This window comes from Lemur catta, chromosome 2, assembly GCF_020740605.2.
Source record: "Lemur catta isolate mLemCat1 chromosome 2, mLemCat1.pri, whole genome shotgun sequence".
Lineage (NCBI taxonomy): Eukaryota > Metazoa > Chordata > Mammalia > Primates > Lemuridae > Lemur > Lemur catta.
In genome coordinates, this window is record NC_059129.1 from 145,844,860 (window position 1) to 145,872,449 (window position 27,590).

A 27,590-nucleotide genomic window follows, 5' to 3' on the forward strand; every position below is an offset into this window, starting at 1 on the left:
ATATTTGTCTAACAGTGCTGATGTAAATAGGAGCTTTCACTTTTTGGGTAGTGTAACTAAAAAGAATATAATACTTTTAAAAGGGAAAACTAAAAGTTAAGTATAAAGTGGAACTTGCATTTTAAAAAACTGACTTGTAGATTAAAAAGGTCTTTTTGAACCTCTCCCAGCACAGCTTTGTTTAGTTTCAGTCTTTTACCATACATTTCAGTTTCTCTATCTGTAGAATGGGATTAATAATAAATCTCACATGATTTTATTTTTATACAGCATTTCTTGAATGTTATTTAAATACAATTCTTAAAGGTATCAGAACTCAGCAGTGCACTGAAAATAGAAGATGGATGGCATGTCTACTTTTCATTGTTATATGTAGTATGAGAACTAACATATAGCTCAGAATATTATCTTGGGGTCTCGAACAATGACAATTAGTGGAAGAATTTGTCAGCCTGGAAATTTTCATGGCCTAAATATATACTGAATCTGACAGTCTTCATGATTTAAGAATCAGAGGTATGCTATGAATTTCTGATTGCTCTTAAATCTTTGTCAGTAAACCACTGTTGGTTGGAACCTACTATGAACTGTAGTTTGGATGTGGACATACCACTCATGCCGAATACAAATGGGGATTTTTAATGAGAGTCAGGACAATAACATTGATTGAGAGCCTCCCACGTGCCCTGCATCCTACGGGAGTCACCTATGCTATACACACTTTTATTACGAAAATAACACTGCAGAGAGCTGACGCTTGTTTTCTAGCAATACTGAATTTTCTCTTTTCCAGTATTACACACGCTTGCTTTGGACATCAGCAATCTCACGGCCAGCTTTGCACACTAGTTCCTTAACACCCAAGCCACTCTCCGGAGCAGCATCACCAGGAACACGGCTTCGTGGTGAGGGTTTGGTTAACGCGCGGGCCACGACTCCACGCGTGGAGCCGGGGAGGAGCCCGCGGCCCGGCCCTGGACGCGGCCACCAGACCCGAGCGTGCCAGGCAGGGGTTTGCGGCGCGAAAGGACAGGCTGCTCCCGCGCGGAGGTGCCGTGATGCACGGGCGCTTTTCTGCAAGTCACCACGCTTTGATTTTGCGAACGCAGACGGGGTCTACGCAGGATTCGCTCCGCGTGGCGCTGCCCAGCCCGCAGGCCCGTGCGAGACGCGTCCTTCGTGGCGGCGCTGGCCTGGGCGGCAGCAAGGCAGGGACGACAGGACCCTCTTGTCTCCCGCAAAGGAGGAGACCCTGTGGCCGAGAGAGTCACCTCCGCGCCGGGGAGAAAGTGACGACGACGACGAAGAGGCGTCGTCAAACGCGGTTCACCGCGCTCGGGACGGGCTCGGCACGTCGACGACGGACGCCCCGTCGCAGCGCGTCCCCGGTCACCCACCAGCCGGCCTCCCCGACGGGCGCTGCACCAGGGGGTGTGCCGGGCTGTGCTCTGCAGACAAAACGTATTTTCTGGGGGGAAGGGCAGTTAAAGACAAGACCCCTCATGAAGCAAACGTCCCCCAAATTCACACACCTCGCCGCTGACATTAGCGTCGGGTCCGCGTGGCCGGGACGCGGGGCTCAGGGCCGCGCCCACGCGGATCGGGGCGCGCGGGAGGCCCAGCCCTCCCCGCCCCCTGCCCGCACCTGCGGCCCGTCCGGTCAGGGGCGTCCGCGGACGCGCTTTGGGACACGCGCCAGGCAGAGCGCGGGGCGGGGCCGCCGGCACCGGCTTCAGAGCCGCGGTTCCGAGACGCGCACGGCGTCGAGATCTGTCCTCTGAAGGAGCTGGTGCGACCCAAGAGAAAGCGACTCTCGGAACCGGCGCGCACAGAACCGAGCGACAGCGCGGAGGCGGCGGGTCCCCGCGCAGGAGTGGACTCGCGCCCGCGCCCGCCTGTCCGAACCCACTACGGCCCGTCGGGACCCAGCGCCGCCCGTCCGGACCCAGTTCCGTCCGTCCCAACCCACTACTGCCCGTTGGGACCCGGCCCGGCGCCGCCCGTCCCGACCCCGTGCCGCGGCCCCCGCCTCCGGCGGCGCGCGCTGTAGCACCTAGCGGAGCGGCGCGGAGGTGCGGCGGCGGCGCGCGTGCGCGGGAGGCGGCGGCGCGCACGGCGGGCGCGCACGGCGGCGGGCGGGGCGGCGCGGGCGCGGCGCACACCGGCGCGGTTGAGGCGGCGGCGCTGAGGCGCGGGCGGCGGCGGAGCCCGGCGGGGCCGAGGCGGCGGCGCAGGGGGCGGCGGAGCGGCCGCAGCGGCGGCGGGGGGCGCGGGCCCCGCGGACCTGTCTCCTCGCCCGGCCCGGCGCGGCGCGGCGGCTGAGGAGGCGCGGCCGGGACCATGTCGGCGGGCGGCCGCGACGAGGAGCGGCGGAAGCTGGCCGACATCATCCACCACTGGAACGCCAACCGGCTGGACCTGTTCGAGATCAGCCAGCCGACCGAGGTGGGCGCCGCGCGGCGGGCGGGGGGCCCCGGGACCGCCTCCGGCCGCCCCTCCCCCGCCGCTCGACTCGGCCCGGAGCCTCGGACCGGCCGGGACCCGCCCGCCCCTCCCCCGCCCGTCCCCGCGCCCCCCGCCCCGCACCCACCCCGGCGCCCCGAGCCCTCCCTCCCAGCCCTCCGCGCCCGCGCGCCGCCCGCACCCCCCGGCAGGGCTGGGTCCGGGGTCGCGGCGGCCGAGCGAGGGCCTGCGTCGCGGCCAGAGCGGGGCGAGCGTGGTCGTCACCTGTTCTCGGCCCCGGGCCGCCCCCCGCCGGGTCCCCCATCCTGTCCGCCCCCCAGCCCCGGTCTCTCCACCTGTCCGTCCTTCCCTGGTCCCCCCACTTGCCCGTCCCCCAGCCCCGGGTCCCCCCACCTGGCCGCCCCCCAGCCTCGGGTCTCCTCACCTGTCCGTGGGCTCCCCACCTGTCCGTCCTTCCCTGGGCCCGCCACCTGGCCCCCCCCACCCCCTGTCTCCCCACCTGGCCGCCCCCTCTCGGTCCCCCACCTGGCCGCCCCGCACCCCCGACCCTGCCACCTGTCCTTCCTTCCCTGGTCCCCCGACCTGGCCGCCCCCCATTCCCCGGGTCCCCCCACATGTCTGTCCTTCCCTGGTCCCCCTACCTGGCCGCCCCCACCCCCGTCTCCCCACCTGGCCGCCCCGCACCCCCGACCCCCGTCATCTGGCCGCCCTTCCCCGGTTCCCCCCAGTTGGCCGCCCCCACCCCCGCCTCCCCACCTGGCCGCCCCACCTGGTCCCCCCAGTTCCTCCTTGCGGCGCGGGCGCCAGCCCTGGGCGAGGAGCGGGGGGCAGCCGGGCCGGGACCGGGTCTGCGAGGTCGGGCCGGGCGGCTCCCGCCCAAGTCCCGGGCTGGGGAGGCGCGATTGGAAATTTCTGTTCTAGCTGCAGCCTGTTTGCTTTTCTAATGGTGTCTCCTAACTGTTGGTCAGATAGATCTTTGTCACTCCCTGGGAGCATGTGACCGCTGGTGTTTGCCCCAGCAGGTTTGAAAGTTGGAGGTCGCCGACTGCGAGGGTGAAGGTAGTGTCGGAGTAGTTAGGGTCGTGCGGCTTGCTGACGGCACAGGCCAGGACTCAGCTCGAGGGGACGTGTCCCCGTGTCCCCCCGTCTCCACGACCGCCCGGGAGCTCGGAGACGCCCGCCCCGCCCCCACCGGGCCGGCGAGCAGGTCGCGGGCGCGGTCCTGTGCCCGCCGCCAGGGAGGGAGGAAGTCGCGCCTGCTCCGGCCTAGGACAATGGTAGCTGTTGGTGACAAAGCTGCCCGCGTCCTCACGGCTTTACTAGCCGCAGCCCGGGAGACATCACGTGGGAGGACCGAGCAGGGGTGAGAAGTCAGGGAGGACCCTGCGCGTCGCTTTGTGACCCTGTGTTCAAGAGCCCTGCTCCATTCACAAGGCTCGGTTGCTGACACAGGATTCGTGCCTGTTCGGAAAATCATCTTAATAGCATCCTGGTTGGTTGTAATAGGTGATTCGAATTTAATGATACTTGCTAAGATATGCGCTCTTAGGCGCCAAAACATGTTTGGCAAATTTGAACATTTCTTATTGACAATTTACTCCCTTTTCTTAGCATTCAATCCCAGTTTATATTTTTGAGTAAATTTGACTTTTCCTTTTTGGACTTCATGATTTTGCCTGTGGTGGGAAGGTTCTGCTTCTTCTGTCTTCATCTGGCCCCTGACCACACTTGACGTGGGTAGAGCCATTTGTCTTACGCTAATGTAAATCACTGGGTCCAGGTTGCCAGTCTCCACACTGAGACTATGTTAAGTTACTCCTGATTCAGAATTCATCTTCTGTAACGATTTTAGGAGTTGGGTTCTAGCAAGCAAATTAATGCAATGTGATTAAGTGTTCATTCATAGATTTTTAGTACATCTTTAGAAAGGTGACATGCAATAATTTAGTTTTAGGGTTATATTGTCTTTCAGAATGAACTCATTTTTCTTTTCATCACAAGATAAAATTTGGATGTAAAGTATTATCTTGGCACACAGTTATTTTGTTTGAATGGATCTATTTTTAATTGCTTTTTGAGAGATATCTCAAGTTTGGTTGAGAAAAGGAATCTTTTGATTTTACTAATAGAGAATTCAGTTTACGCTTTGTGCTTTTAAATTGACTTGGCGTTTTTTAAAAGTCCCAAATTAGGTGCAGATTATAGTTAGTCCATTTAATTCTATTTTAAGCACTCAATTGAAATTTTTTCTCTATTTTCTTAGATATATAAATAGTTATCAAAGTAAAATTGGCCTATCATTTGGAAAGCTATTTTTTTCAGTTATTCTGCAGGTGAAAATTTGTTGTGTACAAGTATTGAATCAAAGCAAGAACTGAAGAACTTGAAAAAAATGATTATGTCATTTACTAGTTTTTACTCTCACTTGTGTCTGAACATTTCTGTTTTTAAAAATGATTCGTCAGGATTGTATTAGAAAGTCTTCCATAATGAAATGAGTTGGTTTTCTATATAAAATGCTTATATGTTATTTTCCTTAGCTTTTTTGTCATCCAGTGGTTACCTCATACTTTCCATTTTGTTTTCTGGAGAACCTTTGTATGCTACGAAATTTATCTTGGTCTTAGAAGTTAATCTTTACATTTAACATACTATATCTTTCATTATGATGTAGGTAAACTTATGTTAATAATTCTGTAAACCAATATTTCAAGGCCAACAGTTTCAATTAGCTTTAAGCTTATGTCTGAAAATTTTTTACCATCAAATGATTATTTTTACTCTATTTGGCCATCACAAATCAGGTTTCTTAGTTTTCTGCAAGAATATAATGTTATATTGGCCCTGATTAGATCTTCAATAAATGTTGAACAAATTTACTACAGAAGTTGATTTGTAGAAATAATATTTAAGCCTTCTATTTATTTATTTGGGTGATCTTTTTAGTATATGTACAAGAGTTTAGTTGTGGTTTTTTTTACCTTTTTGTTTGCTTTTTTTTGGTGTGGTGATCAGTATCTATTATGAAATTTTACAACTCCATTAATCATCTGTGATTGGTGGTTTCAGGCAGCTTTGATAACCACTGATAATTCTGTGGTTTAGGAAGATGATAAACTTAGCTCTTTGAATTGCATTCATTTTTTTAAGAAAATTGGAATATGTTTTGAAATCAACCTGGTTAAATTTGCATTTTCCTTCATGCTAAGATTTGTGTGTAAGAGGAGGGCTTTCAAAAAATAAGTTATCATTGAATATTTTTTAACCTCTTCCTCACTTAGGTCATAGAATCTTTTGGAATTTGTAAAATGTTAAGCTGAATTAATAATCTTGATTAGTATGGAAAGCTATAGCTCATAAAAGCACCTCAAAGCATTCTAGTCCTTTCCTTATTTTTAACGTTAAGGCTTGATTTCTTTTAGGGATTTGTAATTACTTACGATGGCAGAGTGCTTGCTGCTAATCTTTCCTTCTTCTCCTACTGAGAAGAGGGCTTCTCTGGTTATCCAAGGGAGTCCCTGTTGGTTTTAACTTACCCTGACCTGTCTTTATAGCCATTGGTTTGTCCCTTTCCCTCCTTCACTACACAAAGGCAAAGATTTAGAGTTTGTGAAGAATTACTCTGCCTGATGCATGGTAGGTGTTCAATAAATATTTTGTGAAAAGAATATTGAATATATGACCTTCTTTGTGTGTATCTTTATTCCTGACAAAACATGGGATATATGCTTTTAAAAAATTTAGTGAAAATTACCTGGTAGGCTAATGAAGATTTGTTTTTATATCTTAGTTTTGCATGAAGGTTACACTTAAATGCAAAAACTATGCTAGGTAATTGACCATTTAGCTTTACAAGATATTTCTTAAAGTCATTTGTTTATTATTTATTGAGTTCATTGCCTTCTTTTGCCCTGATGGAAACAGTAACTCAGAATTTGTGTGGACATCTACACATGCTTTATTATAGGTGAATATGTTATATCTTAATACTCTGATTAATCTTGAGAAGTAATGTGGTGATTCATGTTACCTAGAGATGTGTGTGAAAAATAACTTCTAGTTTGTCAGCAGAGGTGGAGTAGGAAGTCTTCAGGTGAAGTAATGATAGTTGCATAACTTATAGCTAAATCTGTATTTCCGACTAATATTTAGTTTGTAACTATGCTTTATCATACTGTATTTGAAATTGTATTGAAAACAAGTTGTATTTTAAACATTGGTGCTAAAGCTTTCTTTCTGTTGACTAATGCATAATGAGATAGGCGATTGCCAATGATGTGTTTTTAGTATTTATATGCATTTCTTTTCCTTTTTTTTCCCTCATAAGTTGATCCTCAGTGGTGGTTATAACCATTTTTAAATGCTTATTTTATTTCCTGTAATAATTTTTTTTTTTTTTTTTTTTTGAGACAGAGTCTCACTGTTGCCCTGAGTAGAGTGCCATGGTGTCAGGCTAGCTCACAGCAACCTCAAACTCCTGGGCTTAAGTGATCCTCCTGTCTCGGCCTCCCAGAGTGCTAGGATTACAGACATGAGCCACCATGCCCAGCTGATTTCCTGTAATAATTGGTTAAGTTTTATGTTTGTGTGGGTGTGTTCTTGTGAGTCTGAGGTATAGCTCTTGTCGAACATTGTTTAGTTATCTTAAGTTGAAACTGCATTTAGACTAGTTTCAATTTGGTATCCATCTGCCAATGAAAGATAATTTTATTTTATGCAATTTGTAGACCTAATGTAATGTGAATGTTTTAACTATAAACTTTTATAGAACTATCAAATTTTGATTGTGGTTGAATTATAATAATAGTAGTAGAATAGCAAAAGTGGTCTTTCATATTTTTGAAAAAATAGGGGTCACAGAATATCAGGATATGGTACCAAATTGGTGGGAAGTCTTAGAAAAGTTTATGGTTATGTCATTAAGGATTTAATTGAGCAATTATAGTGTATGAAGCATTATTATCAGGTGTTGGTTATTATTCTGGTAGCATAGGTTAATTTGTTTATAAACAATTTGACCAGACTTGAATTTTGGTGTAATGTCAGAAAATGCTAGTGAATAGTATAGCAATTATTTTGATATAAACTTGTTTTTCTTTATTATAAATAAAGTAGATATACCAGTAACACACACTGCACATGGAGCTAAACTGACTCCTCAACTGAAAATTATTTTCAGGTAGGTAGTATCTTGATTTTTCTTTGAAAGTTTGCTATTTCTATTAATTCCTTGGCTGATTTTATGTAGGATATACTCATTCACCTTGAAGTTGCTTAGGATAGAGATGAAATGTATTTATTGGACCTACATTTACACTTGTAAGTTAGATACTAAGCAGTGTCCAAATCCCACAGACCCTTTAACCACTTCTGGCAGGGTTGGCTAACACTGATGTGCTGACAGAGCCTGAAAGTCCACTGGTGGGCTTCCAGTTAGTGTCTCCACATGTATGAGTTGACATCAGGTGTGTACGTTGTTAAAGTTGGACCATCTTTATTCATGCTCCAAAGATTTTGCTTACATTTCTGGTCACAAATACCTGGGCTAAAGCAGTCTGAGAGGTGGTGGGGGAGATGTTTGTTTGCCTGTCTCAAGTTGCCTGATTGAAGTTTTATTCTAGCAGCAATAAAAACATAAAATTCACTAATCATTTTGACATCTGTGATTCACCAAAACAATATTATAATTTAATTTAGAAAGTGAATGGACTTAATAAAGTGCAAATAAGCACATGGAGAGGTGGTTCATATATAAAGCAGGAGAGTACTTTCCCAATATAAGTTATTTCTAAACATTAAGGATAATTTGAAGTTTCATACTTGCAAGTTTACAAATATGTGTCATGAATTAAATTATTTAGAGGAACTGAAATGGAATAGTTTACTGTGGCTGGAAAATAGCCAAAATTTCTGTACTTTTACTTACAAGAAATTTAATGTTAAAGAAAATTGTGTGGCTTCCAGAAAAGAAATGTGAATTTTTGTTGTACTTGTCTACATTGTTGTTTTTAGGCCAAATATATACAACATGCTTTACCTTGGAAATATTATCACAAATTATAGTTAGGGTGACCATATGGAACACTTCGTGAGTGAAAGTGGCACTATTAGTAATTATACGAGGACAGTGAACATAAACTGGGACTGTCTCCATTAACTCTTGGTACAAACAGGAGCGGGGCTGCTTACACTGTTTTCAGTTTCTGCAGTTTCAAACTTCTGAAGTTTGCTAGTGCCCAATTGACTTATGCAGACAGGACAAGACCATTTTCACAGAATATTCAGACATTTTGTTTGTGTTTTTAAAGCTGTCTTCCTTTTTGGTAGAGTAGAAGCAACTGAGAGAAGACCTGTCACTGTTGAGCCTGTCTGCAGTGTGATGGGTGTTTCCGGATTAGGAAGTCATGCCTCCCTTCCTAAAACTCCACTTGAAAGTTTCTTTTATTTTCAAAATAGAACAGAGGTTGACCCCCAAAATTATGATCCATGAAAAAAATGCTCATTTGTTGCCGTTGTTTGGAGGTGTTTTATTGGTTAAGTGTGGTCCCGTTGGCTGCTGTATTTAGAATCCCAGCTCATAGTTCTCTGTTGCTTGATTGCCTGTGTGTTCTTTAAGGAAAATCAAGTAAATTCTGTTCTTTGCAAACTTAAACCTTTTGTGCCTTCCAAGTACATACCTTCCTTTTACCCTTATTTGCTCACAGTGGTACTTTCCATGGTAACCTATTTATTGTTATTTCTATTTCCTGATTTTTACAGGAGAACCAATAAAAAAATCTATCTTATCATTTTGTGCCACTGTTATCAGCTTTTGGTACAGAGACTTGAGATTGCCAGTTTTTACCCCTCTTTGTTTATCATTGGTAAGGTGCAAGCATTTACATTTTTGTTATTCAAAAGAATACTGGCCACAGCATAGCTAAAATGATGACCATCAAGTTTGATTGCTCCAGTTCACTCAGGATGTGACCTAAGCCACTCTTCCTGCTCACAGGTCTTTTTCTAGTTCTGTCCATGGGTCTTCCTCCAGTTCAGAGGACGACAATGTGTGATGTTTTCCATGTAACGTGGAGTTATTCTCTTGTTTAATGTCTTAGGTCTCCTGGCACTTGTCTGGCCTTTCAGTCCCAAGTATAAACTCTGAGTTATGCCAGCCACTGGCTGTGTAAGGATTTCTTTTCTTCCCAATGTGTTTAGCTGTATTTTCCCTTAGCTTTTTTCCTGAGAGACAGACAGACGTACAAGCACAGACAGATAGTGTTTATATTCTAAAACCCATCAGGCACATGTGGAATTTTAATACTTAATAAGTGAATATATTTAAAAAAATACATGTGGTAAAAACAAAATGTTAGAGTACTGAATTTATATTTAAGATTAGCAGCACTTAAGATTAATTTATTTCTATTCAGTGGCACCTTGGTTTGAGCCAAATACATTATATTGTTAAAATGGGTGGGTGTAAATTCATTTTGAATTTTTGGGTGATCAATTTATTTATTACTATAGATAGCATTACTAAGCTATTTTGATGGAACACTACTTTTAACCATTTGGTGAAACATGCTTATCAGTAAACATTGTTTTATTGGGATAATATAATACAGATAAAAAATTTTAATTGCTGAATATGTAAATCTGTAATGATTCCTTAGTAGATCAGCTAAGCTTCTGCTTATTCAAGAGGAGGAGTCTGCCAGGGGTACCATGGACAGTGTTTTTACTGAATTTAATGTTTAAGACTTTGAATATTTAAAAATGTGTTTTTAATTAAAGTTTGGCGATGGTGGCCTCATTGAGTTCATGGTAGAGTTAATGTGGTTTTTATGCCAAACTTGCTGATTTCAGTTTTTAAAAAATTATTTTATTATTACATTCATGAAATTGTTATTTGTGGGAATATCAAAGACAGTGAAACTAAAACTAGTAAATTAAGAAAAGCATTAAAAACTATGATATTTTATGGCTAATTTTTAAAGTATATTCTTGAAGATGTGGTTAGACACGAAGGGGAGTATATTGCCTTCACTGTAGTAAGATTATTCATTTAAAAACATTTGTTTTTTCTTTTATAAAAGTTATGTGCTTATTTTAGAACAATTGAAAAATATTGATGAGCAGAAATAAAGGTAAAAAATTACCCCGTGTTCTGTCAACTGAAGAAATTCTTCATTGCCTTCCAGGCTTTTTTTTTTTCCCTTTAAATTCAATCTTATTTTGGGGGGAAAAAAGTATGTGTGTGTGTTTAATTGTATCTGGATATTAATTGTTCACATTTTTAGTATTGAATCATGTTTCTTAACCAGTTTTGTGTCTGTCAGGAATCTAGGTTTTTTTTTTTTTTTATTTTTGGAATTAGCCAATCATGTTTAATTTTTCAACTTAGTTTGGGCCATAGATTTTTTTTTTTTTTAATAATTTCAGAATTATCCAGGGGTACAAACATTTTGGTTACATGAATTACTTTTGTACAGTTTGAGTCAAAATCATAAGTGTGTCTATTACCCAGACAGCATGCGTTGTACCTGTTAGGTGTGAATTTACCTATCCCCTCGTCCCCATTACCACCTGCTTGATTTCCGTTGAATTGTACTACCATATGTATACGTGAGTGTTGATCATTTAGTTCCAATTTAATAGTGAGTACATGTGGTCTTTGCCCATTCTTGCCATATTTCACTTAGGAGGATAGTATCCAATTCCGTCCAGATTGTTACAAAAGGTATTTGCCATTTTTTTTTTTTTTATGGCTAATACTCCATGGTGTACATGGACCACATTTTATGAATCCACTCGTGTATTGATAGGCTCTTGGGTTGTTTCCACATCTTTATAATTGTGAATTGTTCTGCTATAAACATTCGAGTGCAAGTGTGTTTTTTATAAAAAGTCTTTTTTTTCTTTGTGTAAATACCCAGTAGTGGGATTGCCGGATCAAGTGGCAGGTCTACTTGTAATTCTTTGAGCTGTCTCCATACTACTTTCCACAGAGGTGGAACTAGTTTGCAGTCCCACCAACAGTGTATAAGTGTTTGTTTCTTTCTGCATCCACGCCACCATCTGCTGTTTTTGGACTGTTTGAGTAAAAGCCATTCTCACTGGAGTTAGGTGGTATCTCATCGTGGTTTTTACTTGATTTCCCTGATGATTGGAGATGTTGCACATTTTATTGTATGTTTATTGGCCATTAGTCTATCTTCTTTTGAAAAATTTCTGTTTATGTCTTTTGCCCACTTTTTAATGGCATTGTTTGATATTATCGTGCTGATTTGTTTGAGTTCTTTGTAGATTGTGGTTATTACCCCTTTATCGGATGTATAGCATGCAAATATTTTCTTCCATTCTGTAGGTTGTATATTTATTCTAATGATTGTTTCCTTGGCTGTGCAGAAGCCTTTTAAGATAATCAGGTCCCATTTATTTATTTTTTTGTTGCTGTGATTGCCTTTGGGGTCTTCATAAATTCTTTGCCTAGATCAGTATGTATGAGAGTATTCCTGCCTCTTCTTCTAGAATTCTTAGCATTTCATGCCTTGGATTTAAGTCTGTTATTCATCGTGAATTAATTTTTGTGAGTGGTGAAAGGTGTGGATCCTGTTGCAGTCTTCTACATTTGGCTATCCAGTTTTTCTAGAACCATTTATTGAATAGAGATTCTTTTCCCCAGTGTTTGTTTTTGTCTGCTTTGTCAAAACTCAGATGGCCACGTGAGGATGGTGTTATATCTGTGTTCTCAGTTCTGTTGCATTGGTCTAGGTCTCTATTCTTGTGCCAGTACCATGCTGTTTTGGCTACTATAGGCTTGTATATAGCTTGATCTGGTAAAGTGATGCCTCCAGTTTGTTCTTTTTGCATAATGTTGCTTGGGCTATTTGGGGTCTTTTTTGGTTCTGTAAGAAGCATAGAATTACTTTTCTTAGATCTGCAAAAAATGACATTGGTATTTTAATGGGGATTGCATTGAATATGTAAATCACTTTGGGCAGTATAGACATTTTAACAATGTTGATTCTGCCATTCCATGAGCTTGATATGTTTTTCCATTTGTTTACATCCTCTGCGATTTCCTTCCTCAGCATTTCATAGTTCTCCCTGTAGAGGTGTTTCCCTTTCTTGGTTAAATATATTCTTAGGTATTTTATTTTCTGTCTTGCTATTGTGGAAGGTATTGAGTCTTTGATTGGATTCTCAGCTTGACTGTTGTTGATGTATAGGAATGCTACTGATTTGTGTGCATTGATCTTGTAACCTGGGACTTTGCTGAATTTATTTATAAATTTCAGGAGTCTCTTGCCAGAATCTTTGGGGTTTTCTAGATACAAGATCATATTGTCAGCAAAGAGTGATAGTTTGACTTCTTCTTTCTTCATTTGGATACCCTTCATTTCCTTTTCTTGCCTCATAGCTCTGGCTAGGACTTCTAGCACTGTGTTGAACAGAAGTGGTGACAGTGAGCAAACTTGTCTGGTTTGAGTTCTAAGCAGGAATGCTTTCCAGTTTTTCCCAGTTCAGTATGATGTTAGCTGTGGGTTTGTCATATATGGCTTTTATAATATTGAGGTATGTTCCATCTATACCTATTTTGTTAAGAGTTCTTATCATAAAAGGGTGCTGAATTTTGTCAAAAGTTTTTTCTGCATCTATCTAGGGGATCATATGATCTTTGTTTTTACTTCTATTTATGTTGGTAAATCACGTTTATAGATTTGCTTATGTTGAACCATCCTAGCATCTCTGGGATGAAGCCCACTAGATCGTGGTAGATTATTTTTTTCCATGTGCTGCTGAATTCGCTTTGCTAGGATTTTACTGAGAATTTCTGCATCTGTATTCATAAGGGATATTGGTCTATAGTTTTTTTTTGTTGGGTCCTTTGCTGGCTTTGGTATCAAGGCGATATTGGCTTTGTAAAATGAGTTGGGGAGGATTCCTTCCTTCTCTACGTAATGACATAATTTCTGCAGTATATGTGTCAGTTCTTCTTTGTGGGTCTGGTAAAATTTGGGTGTGAAACCATGTTGTCCAGGACTTTTTTTTCTTGTTGGGAGATTTTTTATTGCTGCTTCAATTTTGTTACCTTATGATGGTCTGTTCAGGAATTCTGTTTCTTCCTGATCAAGCCTGGGGAGTTTGTGTGTTTCCAAGAATTCATTCATTTATGAAACATTTTTAAGTTTATGTGCATAGAGATTTTTATGGTATTCAGAGATGTTTTTTGTATTTCCATGTTATCAATTATAATATCTCCTTTTCATTTCTGATTGGGGGTCCTTTCTTTTCTGTTTCTGGTTAATCTAGTGAGAGGCCTATCAATTTTGTTCACCTTTTCAGAGAACCAACTTTTTGTTTCATTAATTTTCTGCATAATTCTTTTGTTATCGATTTCATTGAGTTCTGCTCTGACCTTAGTGATTTATTTTCTTCTGCTGGGTTTCCAATTCCTTGAAATGATTCATTAGGTTGTCGATTTGTGATCTTTCTGTCTTTTGGATGTAGGCATTTATGGCTATGAATTTTCCTCTTATGACTGCTTTTCCTGAATCCCACAGATTTTGATAACTTGTGTTCCCTTTGTCATTTAGTTTGAAGAATCTTTTGATTTCCATCTTAATTTCCTCCTTGACTCAATAACCATTCAGCAGTAGATTGTTTAATGTCCATGACTTTGTGTAAAGTTGAGTGTTTCTGTTGGAATTGATTTTTAGTTTTATTCCACTATGGTCTGAGAAGATACATGGTACAGTTTGTTTTTTAAGTTTGTTGAGATATGTTTTTGTGGCCTAGGATATGATCAGTTTTAGAGAATGTTCCATGAGCTTTTGAGAAGACCATATATTCAGTGGTTTTGGGTAGAATGTTCTGTAAATGTTTCTTAGGCCCATTTGTTCTAGAGTTCTGTTTGGGTCCATCGTTTCTTTGCTTATTTTCTGCTTGGAGGGTCTGTCAGTGGAGTGTTGAAGTCCCCAGCTATATGATGCTGCTGTTTATCATTTTGTTTAGATCAAGCAGGGTTTGTTTTGTGAATTTGGACACACCTGTGTAAGGTGCATAAATATTCAGTATTGTTATGCCTTATTGAATTGCTTCCTTGACCATCATATAATGACCATCTTTATCTTTGTTTACTTTTGCTGATTTGAAGTTTATATTATCTGATATGAAAATGGCTACACCAGCTTTCTTTTGGTTTCCATTTGCATGGAATATTGTTTTCCATCCCTTCACCTTGAGTCTGAGTGAGTCGTTGTGAGTTAGATATGTTTCCTGAGGACAGCAGATACTTGGCTTGTATTTTTTTATCCATTTGGCCAGCCTGTGTCTCTTGGGTGGGGAGTTCAAGCCATTCACATTTATTGAAATAATTGATAAGTGGAGTGGATTTCCATTCATCATGTTGACTAGAACTTTATTGGTTTGTTTTATCTCTTGAGCCATTGTGGTATCCAGGCTCTGACCTTTAGCTTTTGGGTGATTTTGCATTAGTGGATGTCTGTCCTGTTGGTCCATGTATAATGCAGTTCTTAGTACTTCCTGCAGGGCAGGTCTAGTCTTGACAAATTCCCATAGTGTTTGCTTGTCTGAGAAGGTCTATATTTTTCCCTCACTTAAGAACCTTAGTGTTGTAGGGTACAAAATTCTAGGCTGGCCATTATTCTGTTTGAGATGACTGAGAATGGGGCCCTAATTCCTTCTGGCTTGTAAGCTCTCAGTTGAGAAGTCTGTAGTCACTCTGATGGGTTTTCCTTTGCAAGTTACCTGCTGCTTTTGCCTTATGGCTCTTAGGAGTGCCTCTTTAGTGTCTACTTTGACCAGTCTGATGAGTGTGTATTGTGGTGATTGCCTCTTTGTGATAAATCTCCCAGGGGTCTTTGAGCTTCTTATATATGGATATCTAGATTTCTAGCAAGGGCAGAGAAATTTTCCTCAATTATTCCCTCAAATAGGTCTTCCAGCCCTTGTTCTTTTCTTATTTGCCCTTGGGGATGCCTGTGATTTTTATGTAATCCCGTATTTCTTGTAGGTTTTGTTCGTTCCTCTTGTTTCTCAGATCTTTCTCTTTGACTGACTTGTTTAACTCAAAAGGTGTTATCTTCAAGCTCTGGGATTCTTTCTTTTGCCTGACATAGCCTATTAAGGGTTTCCATTGTGTTTTATATTTTTTTGAATGAATTTTTCATTTCTGTAAGTTTTTTTTTTTAATAATTTGATTTGCTTAGTAAATTTTTCACTCATTTCCTGCATTGTGCGTGTGTGTGTGTCTCTGTTGGGTTTTTCTTTTGTCTTGTATTTCATTGTGTTTCGTTATAATACATATTCGAATTCTTCATCTGTCATTTCAGTCTTTTCATTTTTGTTGGTGTCCATTGGTAAGGAATTATTGTTTTGGGGGAGGGAAGGTGTCCTTTTGCTCTGAGTTTTCGTGTTTCCAGAGTTCTTTTGCTGATTCCTTCTCATCTGGCCTCTTGATCAAGACCTAGGGGTGCTAGGCGTGGCTTACAGGCCTGTTGCCGTGTCCCTGAATTTTGATCCCTGAGCGTGCTGGGGGAGGAGTGCTGGTCCTGAGTTGCCTATGGGGTGTTTTAGCAGTTTTGGTTTATCTCTTGGGTTACTTCTGACCTGCTGTCTTCACCTCTTCCTAACAGTGTATGGTAAGTTAGGTCCCTCAGTTTACTCTCGGTGATGGTGGGTGGTACTTGTGAGTATGAATCAGCTACACCCTGTTTGCTTGAGTTGGAAAACGCTATGATAGGCTATATTGTTGTTCTCCCTGTCATTGGTTGATGTTTGTGTAATAGAGCCAGGTGCTGAGATGTTCTTTTGTGTCCATGGTAGACTGTGGTCCCCCAGGTGGAGTACTTGCGTGCCTCAAGCTTTAGGAGGGATCATTAGCTCCCAGGGGATTTCTTGATCTCTACCACCACTGAGGTGGCGGGAGGAGCAAGGCAGTTTGTGGCTAGGTTGTGGGAGCCTGAAAGGTTTTGCAAAGCCTTGGCGGGGCTCAGAAGTTGCTTTTTTTAGGAATCAGTTTTTAAAAGCTAGCTAGGTTATTCTGATGGTAAATATAGTATTTCACGTTTAGTGAATGCATACAGTAGACCTTACATTAGGGTAAATGCCTGGTGTATGTTTTCGGTTCTCGTAGCAATCCTTTGAGGTGGGTACTCTTGCTTTTCCCATTTTTGGGTGAAGAATCGAAGGCACAGGGAGATTAAATAAATTGTTCAAGAGTGTGCAGCTAGTAAGCCCTGTTGTAGGGTTTTGAACCCATATAGTCAGACTCTAGAACATTTCCTTAACCACTATGTTTATAAAATCCAAAAATCTAAGATTATTGCAATGAAAACAGTATTTGGAAGTTTTATAGGAAAATAATTCGTAAGTAAAAAATTTACAGCATACTTTTCAGGAAGAACCACAGGCATGATGTAATAAAACATCTGTTTTATTTATATCATGTACTTACGTGCACATACGTGTATATTTCATACATATGTACATGAGTGTATTGATTCTTTTTTTTTTTTTTTTGGATACAGGGTCTTTCTCTGTCCCCCAGGATAGAGTACAATGGCATGATCATAGGTCACTGCAACCTCGAACTCCTGGGCTCAGGCGATCCTTCTGCCTCATTCTCCTGAGTAGCTGGGACTACAGGTGTCTGCCACCATGCCCAGCTAATTTTTAACTTTTTTTGTAGAGACTGGGTCTTGCTGTTGCCCAGGCTAGTCTCAAACTGCTGGCCTCAAGTGATCCTCCTGCCTCAGCCTCCCAAAGTGCTAGAATTACAGGTGTGAGCCATTGCTCCTGGCCTGTACTGATTTTTATCTTGACTTTTTAAAGCCCTATTATAATTTTATCTTTCAGGTAGTAGATTCTGTGTTTTGTAGCCAGGGTGGTATATGCCATATTTTATTTTCTAACTAAATACAGGCTGTGGTAGCAACCAGAAATTTGAGTATGAGTGAAGAGTATGAGGAAAGCTTGATGGATTTCTGATGGCTTTAGCATGACTTTAGGAAACAAAGAAAGGCAAGACCTCCCCAAGATTCAGACCCTAGTTTTGCAGTCTGCCTGTACCGTGTCCTTTAGTCCCTTCCCCTTCACTGTGCATCCTGTCAGTGCTGTCCCTCTTGGCTTTGCTCTGGATGTTGCCCCAGCCCTTTCCTGGACTGCGCATAAAGTTAAACAACAAACAGACTTATTCATTTTATGCCTTTTGGAGAGCTGCTTCTCCTTAATGCTAGGCCTCACTTAATTTCATAAGGTTTTATTTACATATTAGCTAATAGTTTTTCCCCAGGAAACATTTGAATTTTAACAGAATCTTCTCGAGATAATTCCTTGATTATTACTTATCAATAGTTCCTTAACATCTATTGACCAAATATTCACCATTCCCAAATGAGAAGGGGGAATTTCAGACATAGTGGCAGGTTTTAGGGTCAGCCTGAGGGACATTCTTAAGTCTACAGACTCACTTTCCTGACGATGAGCGTCTGTTGTTTCTTGTAAGAAACAGTAAAGTTTGGTGATTAGTCTTGGAGGAAGCTTCTAGGTAGAAAGTTAAGTATACTCTTATGAATCAGAACTCTCAATGAATATTTGATTTCTAAGAACCTCACATGTCAGCGTACCTAGTTTTATGATGAGGACACACTAAATGTACTCACTCCACTAGTGTTACAGGATGCTTAGATGTATGTAATTTTAAGTTTTCATCCATTGTATTTTCCTTATTTGTGTAAGTTTAATATAGCATTTGCCTCTAGATTCTTGTGGCCCATATCCTTGCACAAAATATAATTTAATTTCAAAGCTGTTTTTTTTTTTTAAACCAAGTGGCATCTAAACAACCAAGTGCTACTTGTAATTTGCGCTGCTTCTGAACAATAGGTTCTAGTGCTTCAGGAATGCTAACATTTTATTCATGTAATGACATTTTAGACATTTCGTCTTTAGTATGCAATTACAAATGAATGTGATTGGCATCACCAGCTTGATTTTTGAGAATCACTGCAGATTTTACATTCAGTGTCATTGTAACTATTGTTTGCGTTTATGAACAGATGCCCATGAGCAGCAAACATTTTGGAGATAGTCATGGCCTGTATCATGGGCTGAGTAGTATGAGGAATTGTCCTGTTGTTTATTTATTTGTTTTTATAATGGCTTAGCCTGTTATAACTATGGAGATTTAAACATTTTTTTTTTTTTTTTGGATTGTGGGGAGTTATCTTAGGCTCATACAGTATTGAGAGCCAGTTACGTGTCAGGCTTTGTCGGGGACTGGGCTTGCAGAGGTGAAGGAATGGAATAGTCTGGGGTCTCAAGGAAGGAGGTGAAACAGACTCGCCGGGGACTGGGCTTGCAGAGGTGAAGGAATGGAATAGTCTGGGGTCTCAAGGAAGGAGGTGAAACAGACTCACGGTGAAGGACCTCTGCACCTTAAGAAGAGGAGTGCTCGCCGGCACTGAGTGCGCTCGGGCTTGGGGTTGGCTCCTGGCCCTCCCACTCAGGGCATGTCCCTCTCTGTCTCCACTTCCACGCTCACTCATTGAGTGGCCACCTGTATGTGTGGATCTCTGTACTAAGAGAGCGTGTGACACTTAATTGACACATGGTCCTTTTCTCAAATAGCTTCCTTTTCAGTATGGAAGATAAATTGAGAAAAAGAAGGCAATAATATGGTAAGTGCACTGTTTCGGCAGTGGGTGTCAGGGACATGTTTACAGACTGGAGTCTTTAGATGAGAAGGAATAGTCCATGAGGATAAAGAGGGAGGGCATTCCTGCAGCAAATATGTATTCATTTCGTGCCTGTGTTGCGTACTCACTGTGCTGGCACTGTGTACAAGAGAAGCACTGGAGCAGAATTGCAGCTGGCAGAGGATAACGGACACGTAACAAATAGGCTGCATTAAGTGCCGTGAGGAAGGGAGGCCTGATAGGTAGTGGGTGGGCAACATACCTTGACTTGGCAAGTTGGTGAAATTTGACTAAGTACGTTTTAGGGAATGGTGTTTATTCTGAATCCTAAAGATTTTGTAGGAAATAGCTGAGCAAAGGGGTAAGGCTTGAGAACTTCTTTAAAATAGTCAAATTGGTTGAATTTGTGTATGCACATGTGCAAATATGCAGGCACATTTTGTGACCTACAGATTATATTGTCCCCAGTTATTCACGCTCCTTCCTTTAAGAGGATTACACAGCCTTGCCCTTTTGACATCAGGCTTGACCACATGACTTTCTCTGGCCAGTGACAGCTCCTGTGTCTGAGCAGGCACTTGATGTCCCATTTCATGGTTTTGTCATTGCCCTTTTCCTGCTTCTGTGAATTAGCGTGTCCTAGGCTGGGGCTCATTCTTCAACCATAGCCCCAGAATGAGGACTGGAGCAGAGTTCCAGCTACACACAGATGTGCACAGATGTTATCGTAAGAAAGAAATACAACTTTGTTATCATCAATTGCCAAGATCTAGGGTCATTTATTTTTACAGCATCATGTAGTGACTGAAAAAGAGTACTGCATATGTGTCTGTGTGTCCAAGCAGGTATGTGCATACTAGGCTGTGAGGGGCTGAGGAGCCCACTGCCAGCTGTGAAACCAGAGGTGTAAACCAGGGTCACTTCTCATAGGCCCTGTAAGCCAGGTTAAGAACATTCCAGATGAAAGAACATGAAGAGGTGTGCACTTCAGCAAGACCTCCCAGAGACTTTGTAATGCAATTGGCTCTAGGAGGTAAAGACCTAAACTAAGGTAACAAAATTCACATAGAAGGAGAAAATGAAAGTTAAGAAAGTAAATTGGGACTTGGAGAATGATGAAGAGATTCTTTGAGAGAAAGGAAAGTAGTCCAAGGAAATTCTAGTTTTTTACTTGGCTACCTAGGTAGGTGGTTGTACCATTAACCAGAATAAAATATACAAGTGTGGATTATATTTGGGTGAGGAAATAAAAAATATTGTCTTTGAGATATACCAAATTTGAGGTGCTGTGGATTTCCCAGAGGTTTCCTCCATAGGCAGTTAAGAGGAATGGCAGCAGTGGGTGCAGGGTGATTGTGGTAGGCAGCATGTAGCCAAGGTGTGGGCGAGACTACAGGGAAAGAGTTTGAAGAGAGATAAGAACCTAGGCCGTAAAGTCTGAGAACTCCAAAACAGCTGGTGGGCTGAGAAGAGGAACTGGCCAAGTCTACTGAAAGGGAACGGCCATAGAAGGTCAGTACAGAAAATAAGTAGTGAATGATGACGTCAGAGTAAGAGGAAGGTTTGGAAAGAAAATGTCACCTACTGAACTTTCTACTCCATGACCTTGCTTTAAAGTTTGTTAAATTGCTTCAATTTAATTTTAATTTCAATTCTCTAAGTTTCTTCACTGTCTTCTTCAACGCCCCCCTTCCTGGCACCCCGGAGATCCCCACTCCTTGATCATCTGTGATGTCTGTAATACATCAGTTACAGTGTTTCACTTTAAGTTGACAGTTTTCTTTTTTCTACTACTGGAAACATCTGTTTGATTACTTCAAGATCTCTGGGACTTTGGGCCATGCTTCATCCATCCTCTCTCGCTTTCCCTTCCCTTCTCTCCTTGCTTCCTACCTTCCATCTTTGGACTTTTTTGTGAAGAGGAACTCAGGTTTTGTTCGGTTTTTAATTTTAAAAAGCATCTTTGATAAAATTTTATAATTGCAGTATTTTTTTTTTCATCATGTTTTTAACAAACATTTCTACCCAACCTCCTGAACGAATTATCCCTTTTTCCTTGGGCTGCTGAATCATTTAACCCTTGCCTTTCTTGCTTCCGGCCAGACAGCACTACTAAAACTGTTTCTTGATGGCCTTGGTTTCCTAATTGCCAAAACCACTTCCCCATTTTAGGACCACAAAAGGCTTTCTTTACCCCTTCTTTGTGTGTGTTATGGTACTAGTCTTTTCCAAAGTGCTGTTTTTCCCTTCTCTCCCTCAGTGGCTGCATTTTGCTGCTCTCTTTGCTGTTTGTGTTGTAATGCTGGACTCCTGGTCCTCCACTCACTCTTTGGGTAAAGAAGGCCTGTAATCAATCATGGGGCCACCATCCTGAGCTCAGGGAGACAAATTGATACTGACTATAGCTGTACTTGTTGACTTCAGACTGTGCATGTTTACTTAGACATTGTAAAATTTTGTTCTTGGGTCACAGGATATCTGCAAGAGGGAGTTGTGGGAGGGCTTGATCCCTGGTGCCTGCTGCTTCCTGTGCTGCCATCTTTCCTCTCTCCCTTGACCAGGACCTCTTCCCTGGAGTTTACGTGCTTGGTGATGTCTTATTGCTGCCATCTGGAATCTGGACTACATATTTTCTAGACCAAGTAATCTAGGTGATGGTTTGCCTACACCAAAATCCAATATTGATTTGCAGTTTCAGGCTGGCAGTCAACTGAGCCTTTTTCTCAGGAAATGCTGGCTTTTGCTGGTCTTCAGTCTTCAGCTTTGGTGGTTTTCTTTTTCAGCTCCAGTGAAGTTTCACATGTGAACTTGGAGTCACCTACCCCTACCTATAAATAAAGGCCTAAAAAACTGAACTAAACTAAAACTGTGTTTGATTTTCGTGGCCAGTGTCGGAGGAGAGGAATTTAGAAAATACAATAGATAATGGGTAGTAGCATAGGAGAGGAAAGGAAGATAAGCTGAATCCTGGGAATGCAGTCGGGAGCTGACTTAGAGTTGAGATTTGTTTTAGAACTGCAGCGTTTGTCTCTCAGGTTAGCCCGTGTGAAGATCCCAGGCCTCCTCACAATCCTGGCCGGTCTCTTTGCTTCCAGTCCATTCTGTACTCAGAAGTCACGTTGATTTTCCCAAGACTAGCCCGCAGGACTCCAGACTGCTAAAATGTCCTTTTAGCAATTTGTGACTTCTTCTCTCTACAATTTGGGAAGACAGAGTTTCTATGGGGAAAGCTACATAAAGCCAAGGGTATGGCGATTTTATTCACTGAATTAGATCCTAAGTATAAGAGAGCCATTTCATTTTCAAGATTGAAGAATGGGGCATTAGTACCCAGATACATTGTCCTGCACTTATGGAGTATTGCACTAAACTTTAACTCTTTGAGGGCGGGGACCAGGCTGTGTATTACTCATTTTTACGATTCTGAGTCTTCCAGAGGAGGATGAGCTATACACAGTAGATAACTGAAGAATGCATACATTAAGAAGTTAATGAATGTTGATCAGTAAGGACATACCTGTGATACACAGATTCAGCACAGTGAATTTGAATAATTTTATTTAAAGCTTCAAAACTGGTCATAGTTTGATGGGCTTGTGTAAATTTCTTTAGAAATTGGGGTAACTTACAGCAAAAATTTATTAAATGCATAGAACCCATTACAGAAATTAATGACTTGGTAGTGTACAGCAAGAAATGCAGATTTGTTCTGGAAACATGCTGCTGCTTTTCACCTGGTACAGTAATCTCACGTAATTAGAGCCTTTCACGTTCACATTTCAGTACCTGACTAAAGGAAAAAAACCTTCTTGGGATGGTGGCTATGGAAGAATAAGGTAAACTTTTTCAGGTGGGCAGTAACTGACCTGTTTTATTCACAGGGAAGCTAAAGATAAGTTTTATACCAGATGATACAGAGAATCTGTATTTACTAATATTTATGTGGATTAAAGTTTAGTTCATGTTTTCTGAATGGAGTCTATAGAATAAATTTGAAGATGTCCTTTTTGCCTCCCTATTCTAGCTATCCAGATGTAACCACTGTTAAGAATTTTTAGCATTTCTCTTTCCCAGTTTTATTCTGTATACTCATAAATGAATGTCTGTGGTGTGCATTTGAATTTTATTTTACAAAAATGGGATCATAGGGTATAACTTTTCTGCAACATGCGTGAGACGTTCTTCCATGTATAAACAAAAAAGTAGGTATGTACAAATATAATTCTATCTTTTTAATAGCTGTAACATATTCCATATACTAGTCATTTTCTTAAATGTTAATGAACACTTTATTTCTAGAATATACTGGTTCAGTGATGTTGCTGTGACCGTTTTTTTCACACGTACCTTTCTGTACTTGCATATTTCTATAACATAGATTGTTAGAAGTGGAATCTGAGTCAAAAGGCTATACTTGTTAAAGATTTTGATAGACTACCAAGTTGTTATTTAAAAAGGCTGTTCTAGTTGTGGCTATGACCCTTTACCTAACACTGGATATTCTGACTTAAACTTTTCAGTCTGACAGGTAAAAAGTAAGGTATTATTGTTTCAACATTTACAATGTCTTGTTCATTGTTGAGATCAAGTATATTTTCATAAATGTTTCTTGCCATCTGTATTTCCTTTCTATGTGAAGTGCCTGTTTTTCTGTCAAGATATTTGTTTTCTTATAAATTTATGAAAATGCTTTTATAAAACATGTTTTACTTTGTTTACAAATAATTTTTTGTAGTCAGTCATTTTGGTCTTGTAATTTTGTGGTATCTTTGCCATTAGTGAATATTTTTTATTGCTTCATTTTTTTTTTTTTTTTTAGGGGACTTGAAATATAACTAAAAAGACTGAGGGAGCAGTTATTTTTTAAAATCCTAAATATCTTAGCTTGAGTTATGACTGAGAGCTTGTACCTCATTCCTTTTACTTCCTTTTGCGCTTAGTACCATATTTATCAGAGCTTGGGCAGTCTTTTTTTCTTAAATCAGGCTCAAATCTATTAAACTCTCTGCCACTGGGCTGCATGGAATTAGACGCAGCATTGGATATAGGCTCGTTTCTGAGATCTTTAAATGGTGACTAGTTTGGATGTTTCAAGTTCCTAATTTTTAATATGACTATAAATATTAACTTTACTTCAATGATTATGTTCATTTCTGCATTGAGAAGATTCTCAAAATGAACCATAGGGGCATATTTTCCTTATTTTGCAATAAGTGGACTTAGGCAAACAAAACCCTCCCCCAAAACCAGAGCATGAACTTTTAAAAGCTCGCAAATAACCTGTGAGCTTTGTAGAAATTAGCCTTATTGATAATTGTGACTGGTTAAGGTTATCTGATTACTTAAAACTTCACTTCAGATTCACTTTTCATGTGTTGTTGTGAGATTATATATATTTATTAATAATAATCTCACTACATATATAGGTAAGCTTTTTTTTTCCAGTTTATTTCTACACACATGACAGTAAAGAAAATAATAAGCTGAAAAAAATGTTTAGCATTTAATAAAAAGTGTTTTGCTTTCTGGTGTTTCTTACAGAATCTTCAGTGTGATTTAGGGGAGGGGTGGAGTATAGGATATCTAGTAAACAGCATTTTCAGGGGAGTTACTTATTACAAAAGTCATACTTAAAATTCTGAGTACAAATCAAATATTGTTTAACATACTCCACCAACTGATTTTGTATTAAGACAATCAGTAATTATATTATTGTTTTGTCAGTTTGGTTATTTGATTTATGTGGACCTGTCACCTGCACAAGAAGAAAATAGTGAAGTATGTCTGTATTCTGCTGTTAGTTTAAATTGCTTAATTTTAAAGATGGAAGTTAAACTTGAGCACTTTTTTCATTTGCTTTTTTACCCTAAGGGGCCAACCCTTGACTTCGCCAAACCGCTCTCATCAGCATTTCCTAATTCTCTGATCTTGGATACAGCTGCAGTTGGTCAGATCCTCTGTGAAATTCTCTCCCCACTCGGTCTCCAGGACTGGCCTGTTGCCCTGACTTCAGGGTTCATCCCTGTGCCCTGTACCCTCTCCCTTCTCCCCTTGCCCTGACAGTGGAATCTTTCCTTCTCCTGGTGCTAAGTGCCGACGCATCCCAGGTTTGTGTCTCTAAGCATCCTCTTTGTCCAGAACTTCAGCCCCACAGAGCCAGTCGCTCCCTGAACATCTCTGTGGGCCTCTCAGAGTTAACCTGTCCAAAACCAAACTCTGATTCCCCCCCAGCCCAGTCTCATCTGCTCTCAGTCAGTCCTCTTCATCCTAGTAAACAGCAGTTGGGTTTGCCAGTGGCTCATGCCCACAACCTGGCACCCCATTCTTGATTCCTTCTTTCTCTCAGACCTCATGTCTGATCTGTCAGCAAATTCTGTCAGTTCTACCTTATAAATGTTTTTATAATTTAAACTACTTCTAAACATCTTCACTTCTCACTATTGACCTTGTCTAAGCTATCCTCATCTCTCACCTGGGCTATTCCAGCAACCTCTTACTTAGTCTTTAATTTATTTTAATTCTTAAAAATTTTATTTATTTCTATTGCCTACCTTTGCCCCTTTACAGTCTGTTTCCCACAGAGAAATACACTTATGAACTTTAAGGTAAATAATATAATTTTTCTGCTCAAACTGTCAAGTGGTTTTTATATCACTCAAAGTGTACCTTGGGCCTCCCTTGGCCCAATATGAAGACCTTCCCCCAGTAAATCTAATGCTTTTCCCCGTTTCTCATTCTGCTACAGCCATAATTGTTTTCTTCCTATCTCTCAGACATGCCCACTGGGCTTCTGCTTGGTGTCTTTGCACGTGTTCCTGGGCTTAGAATGCTCTTTCCCTACAGTTAGGCTTTGTTCAGGTATCTCAGAAGTCTTCCTTGACTACCTTTGGTGAAATTGTACCTTCCCTCCCACTTCCATCCCTAGGACTTTTGTGTATCACCTTCTGTCATTGCTGCATGTCTCCTCCTGCTAGACTGTAAGTTCTGTGAGAGCAGAGATTATTTTGTTCATTATTTTTTCCCCATTGACTAGAGATAGGGAGTGTGATGATGATAAAGATGATTTAACTGGAAATAAAAGTGTTCTGTGCCCTAGGTTTACTGTCTATTCTTAGTATTCTGTGGTTACTAAATTACAGTTTTCATTTCTTCCTAAACATTTATTATAGATTATTATTACCATATAAGTTGATGTTTAAGTTTTTTAATGTGATTCCAGGGCATTACTGTGAAATGAACCTTGTCTTTGAACTCATTTGTGCCCCAGCTTTGGAGTTTTGACCTTACGTTGGTTTTTGTTTTTTTCCTCCCTTACAGGCAATTCTCCCTCTCATTTCTTTCCATTCCTTGAGAATTATTACTGGAAAAATGTGGAGAAACTTTGTCCTAAATAACTGATTAGTTCCCAGTAGACGAATGGTTCTATTACAACCTAAATCCTTGGGGAGTACTTTTATTGTGGGAATATCACATTAGGGAAGCAAGAGAGCCTCCCTGGGTGGCAAGTTTTCTGAATGCCTTCTTACTTTGAGTTTATTCCTAATTGTCATGGTCACGTTTCTTTGACAACATAGTGCATGCCTAGCACTGATTCAGGCATTACAACCAGTCTGTTATTTCATTTGATTCCCAAATCAACAAAAGATGTATTACTATTATCTGTGCTTGCTTTGGTTGAATAAGGCCCAGAAAGTTTAAGGAATTAATAGTTACAGGCATAGCCAAAGTGTTTTCCTTCTCCCTTTCTGCCTCCCCCAAGAAAACTACTAACCTGAAGGTTCATGTTAGCAGGTATAGTTCATTTATTTTAGCTGCGTTATAGTATTCTGTTGTCCACATAAATTATGGTCTGTCTTTCCTCCTATCTAGAGATGATTAGGTTGTTTATACTTTTCCACTGTTTCAGATGTGGATTTCTTGAACACCCTTGTCCATGTTTCCTTCTGTAGTAATGACAATTTTTTAGGATGGATACCTAGAAGTGGAATTTCTAGATTCTAATTTACTGGGTACTACCAAACTTATTTTTGAAATGGTTATGACAACTTATATTCCAAACTTCAGTTTCTAGCATCCTCAGTATTTTCAGATTTTTGAATAAGCTGAAGTATTTAAAATAATACTTATTTCAATTTATGTTACCCTGATTTCAGTGAGCGAGCGTGTTTGCTTATGCTTAGCCTTTACTTCTCTTTACTTGGATTTCTCTCTTTTACAAACTCAGCTATGTTTCGAACAGAATGTTTATTTTGTATTATCCATCATATAGTAGAATAGTTACTGACTGTCTAGTCTGCGGTATTGCTGTGAGGACCTGGGGGTGCTGCATCCTTATGTTTACACAGCAAGGTAAGAGGCAGCGTAGTGCAGTGGTTGGAAGTGTTGCTGCTTGTTTCAAAATTGCCTGAGTATGAATTCTGG

At 41.1% G+C, this 27,590-nt stretch overlaps 1 protein-coding gene across 1 annotated transcript in view; it reads left to right on the forward strand.

Moving 5' to 3' along the window:
• Positions 1–2,339: 2,339 nt before the first annotated feature.
• The window catches only part of AFDN (afadin, adherens junction formation factor), a 145,031-nt gene continuing 119,780 nt past the window's right edge, over positions 2,340–27,590 (forward strand). Inside the window, 1 exon segment of the mRNA XM_045544730.1 lies at positions 2,340–2,445. Coding sequence (XP_045400686.1) covers positions 2,341–2,445 — 105 coding nt within the window. The 5' untranslated portion in view covers position 2,340.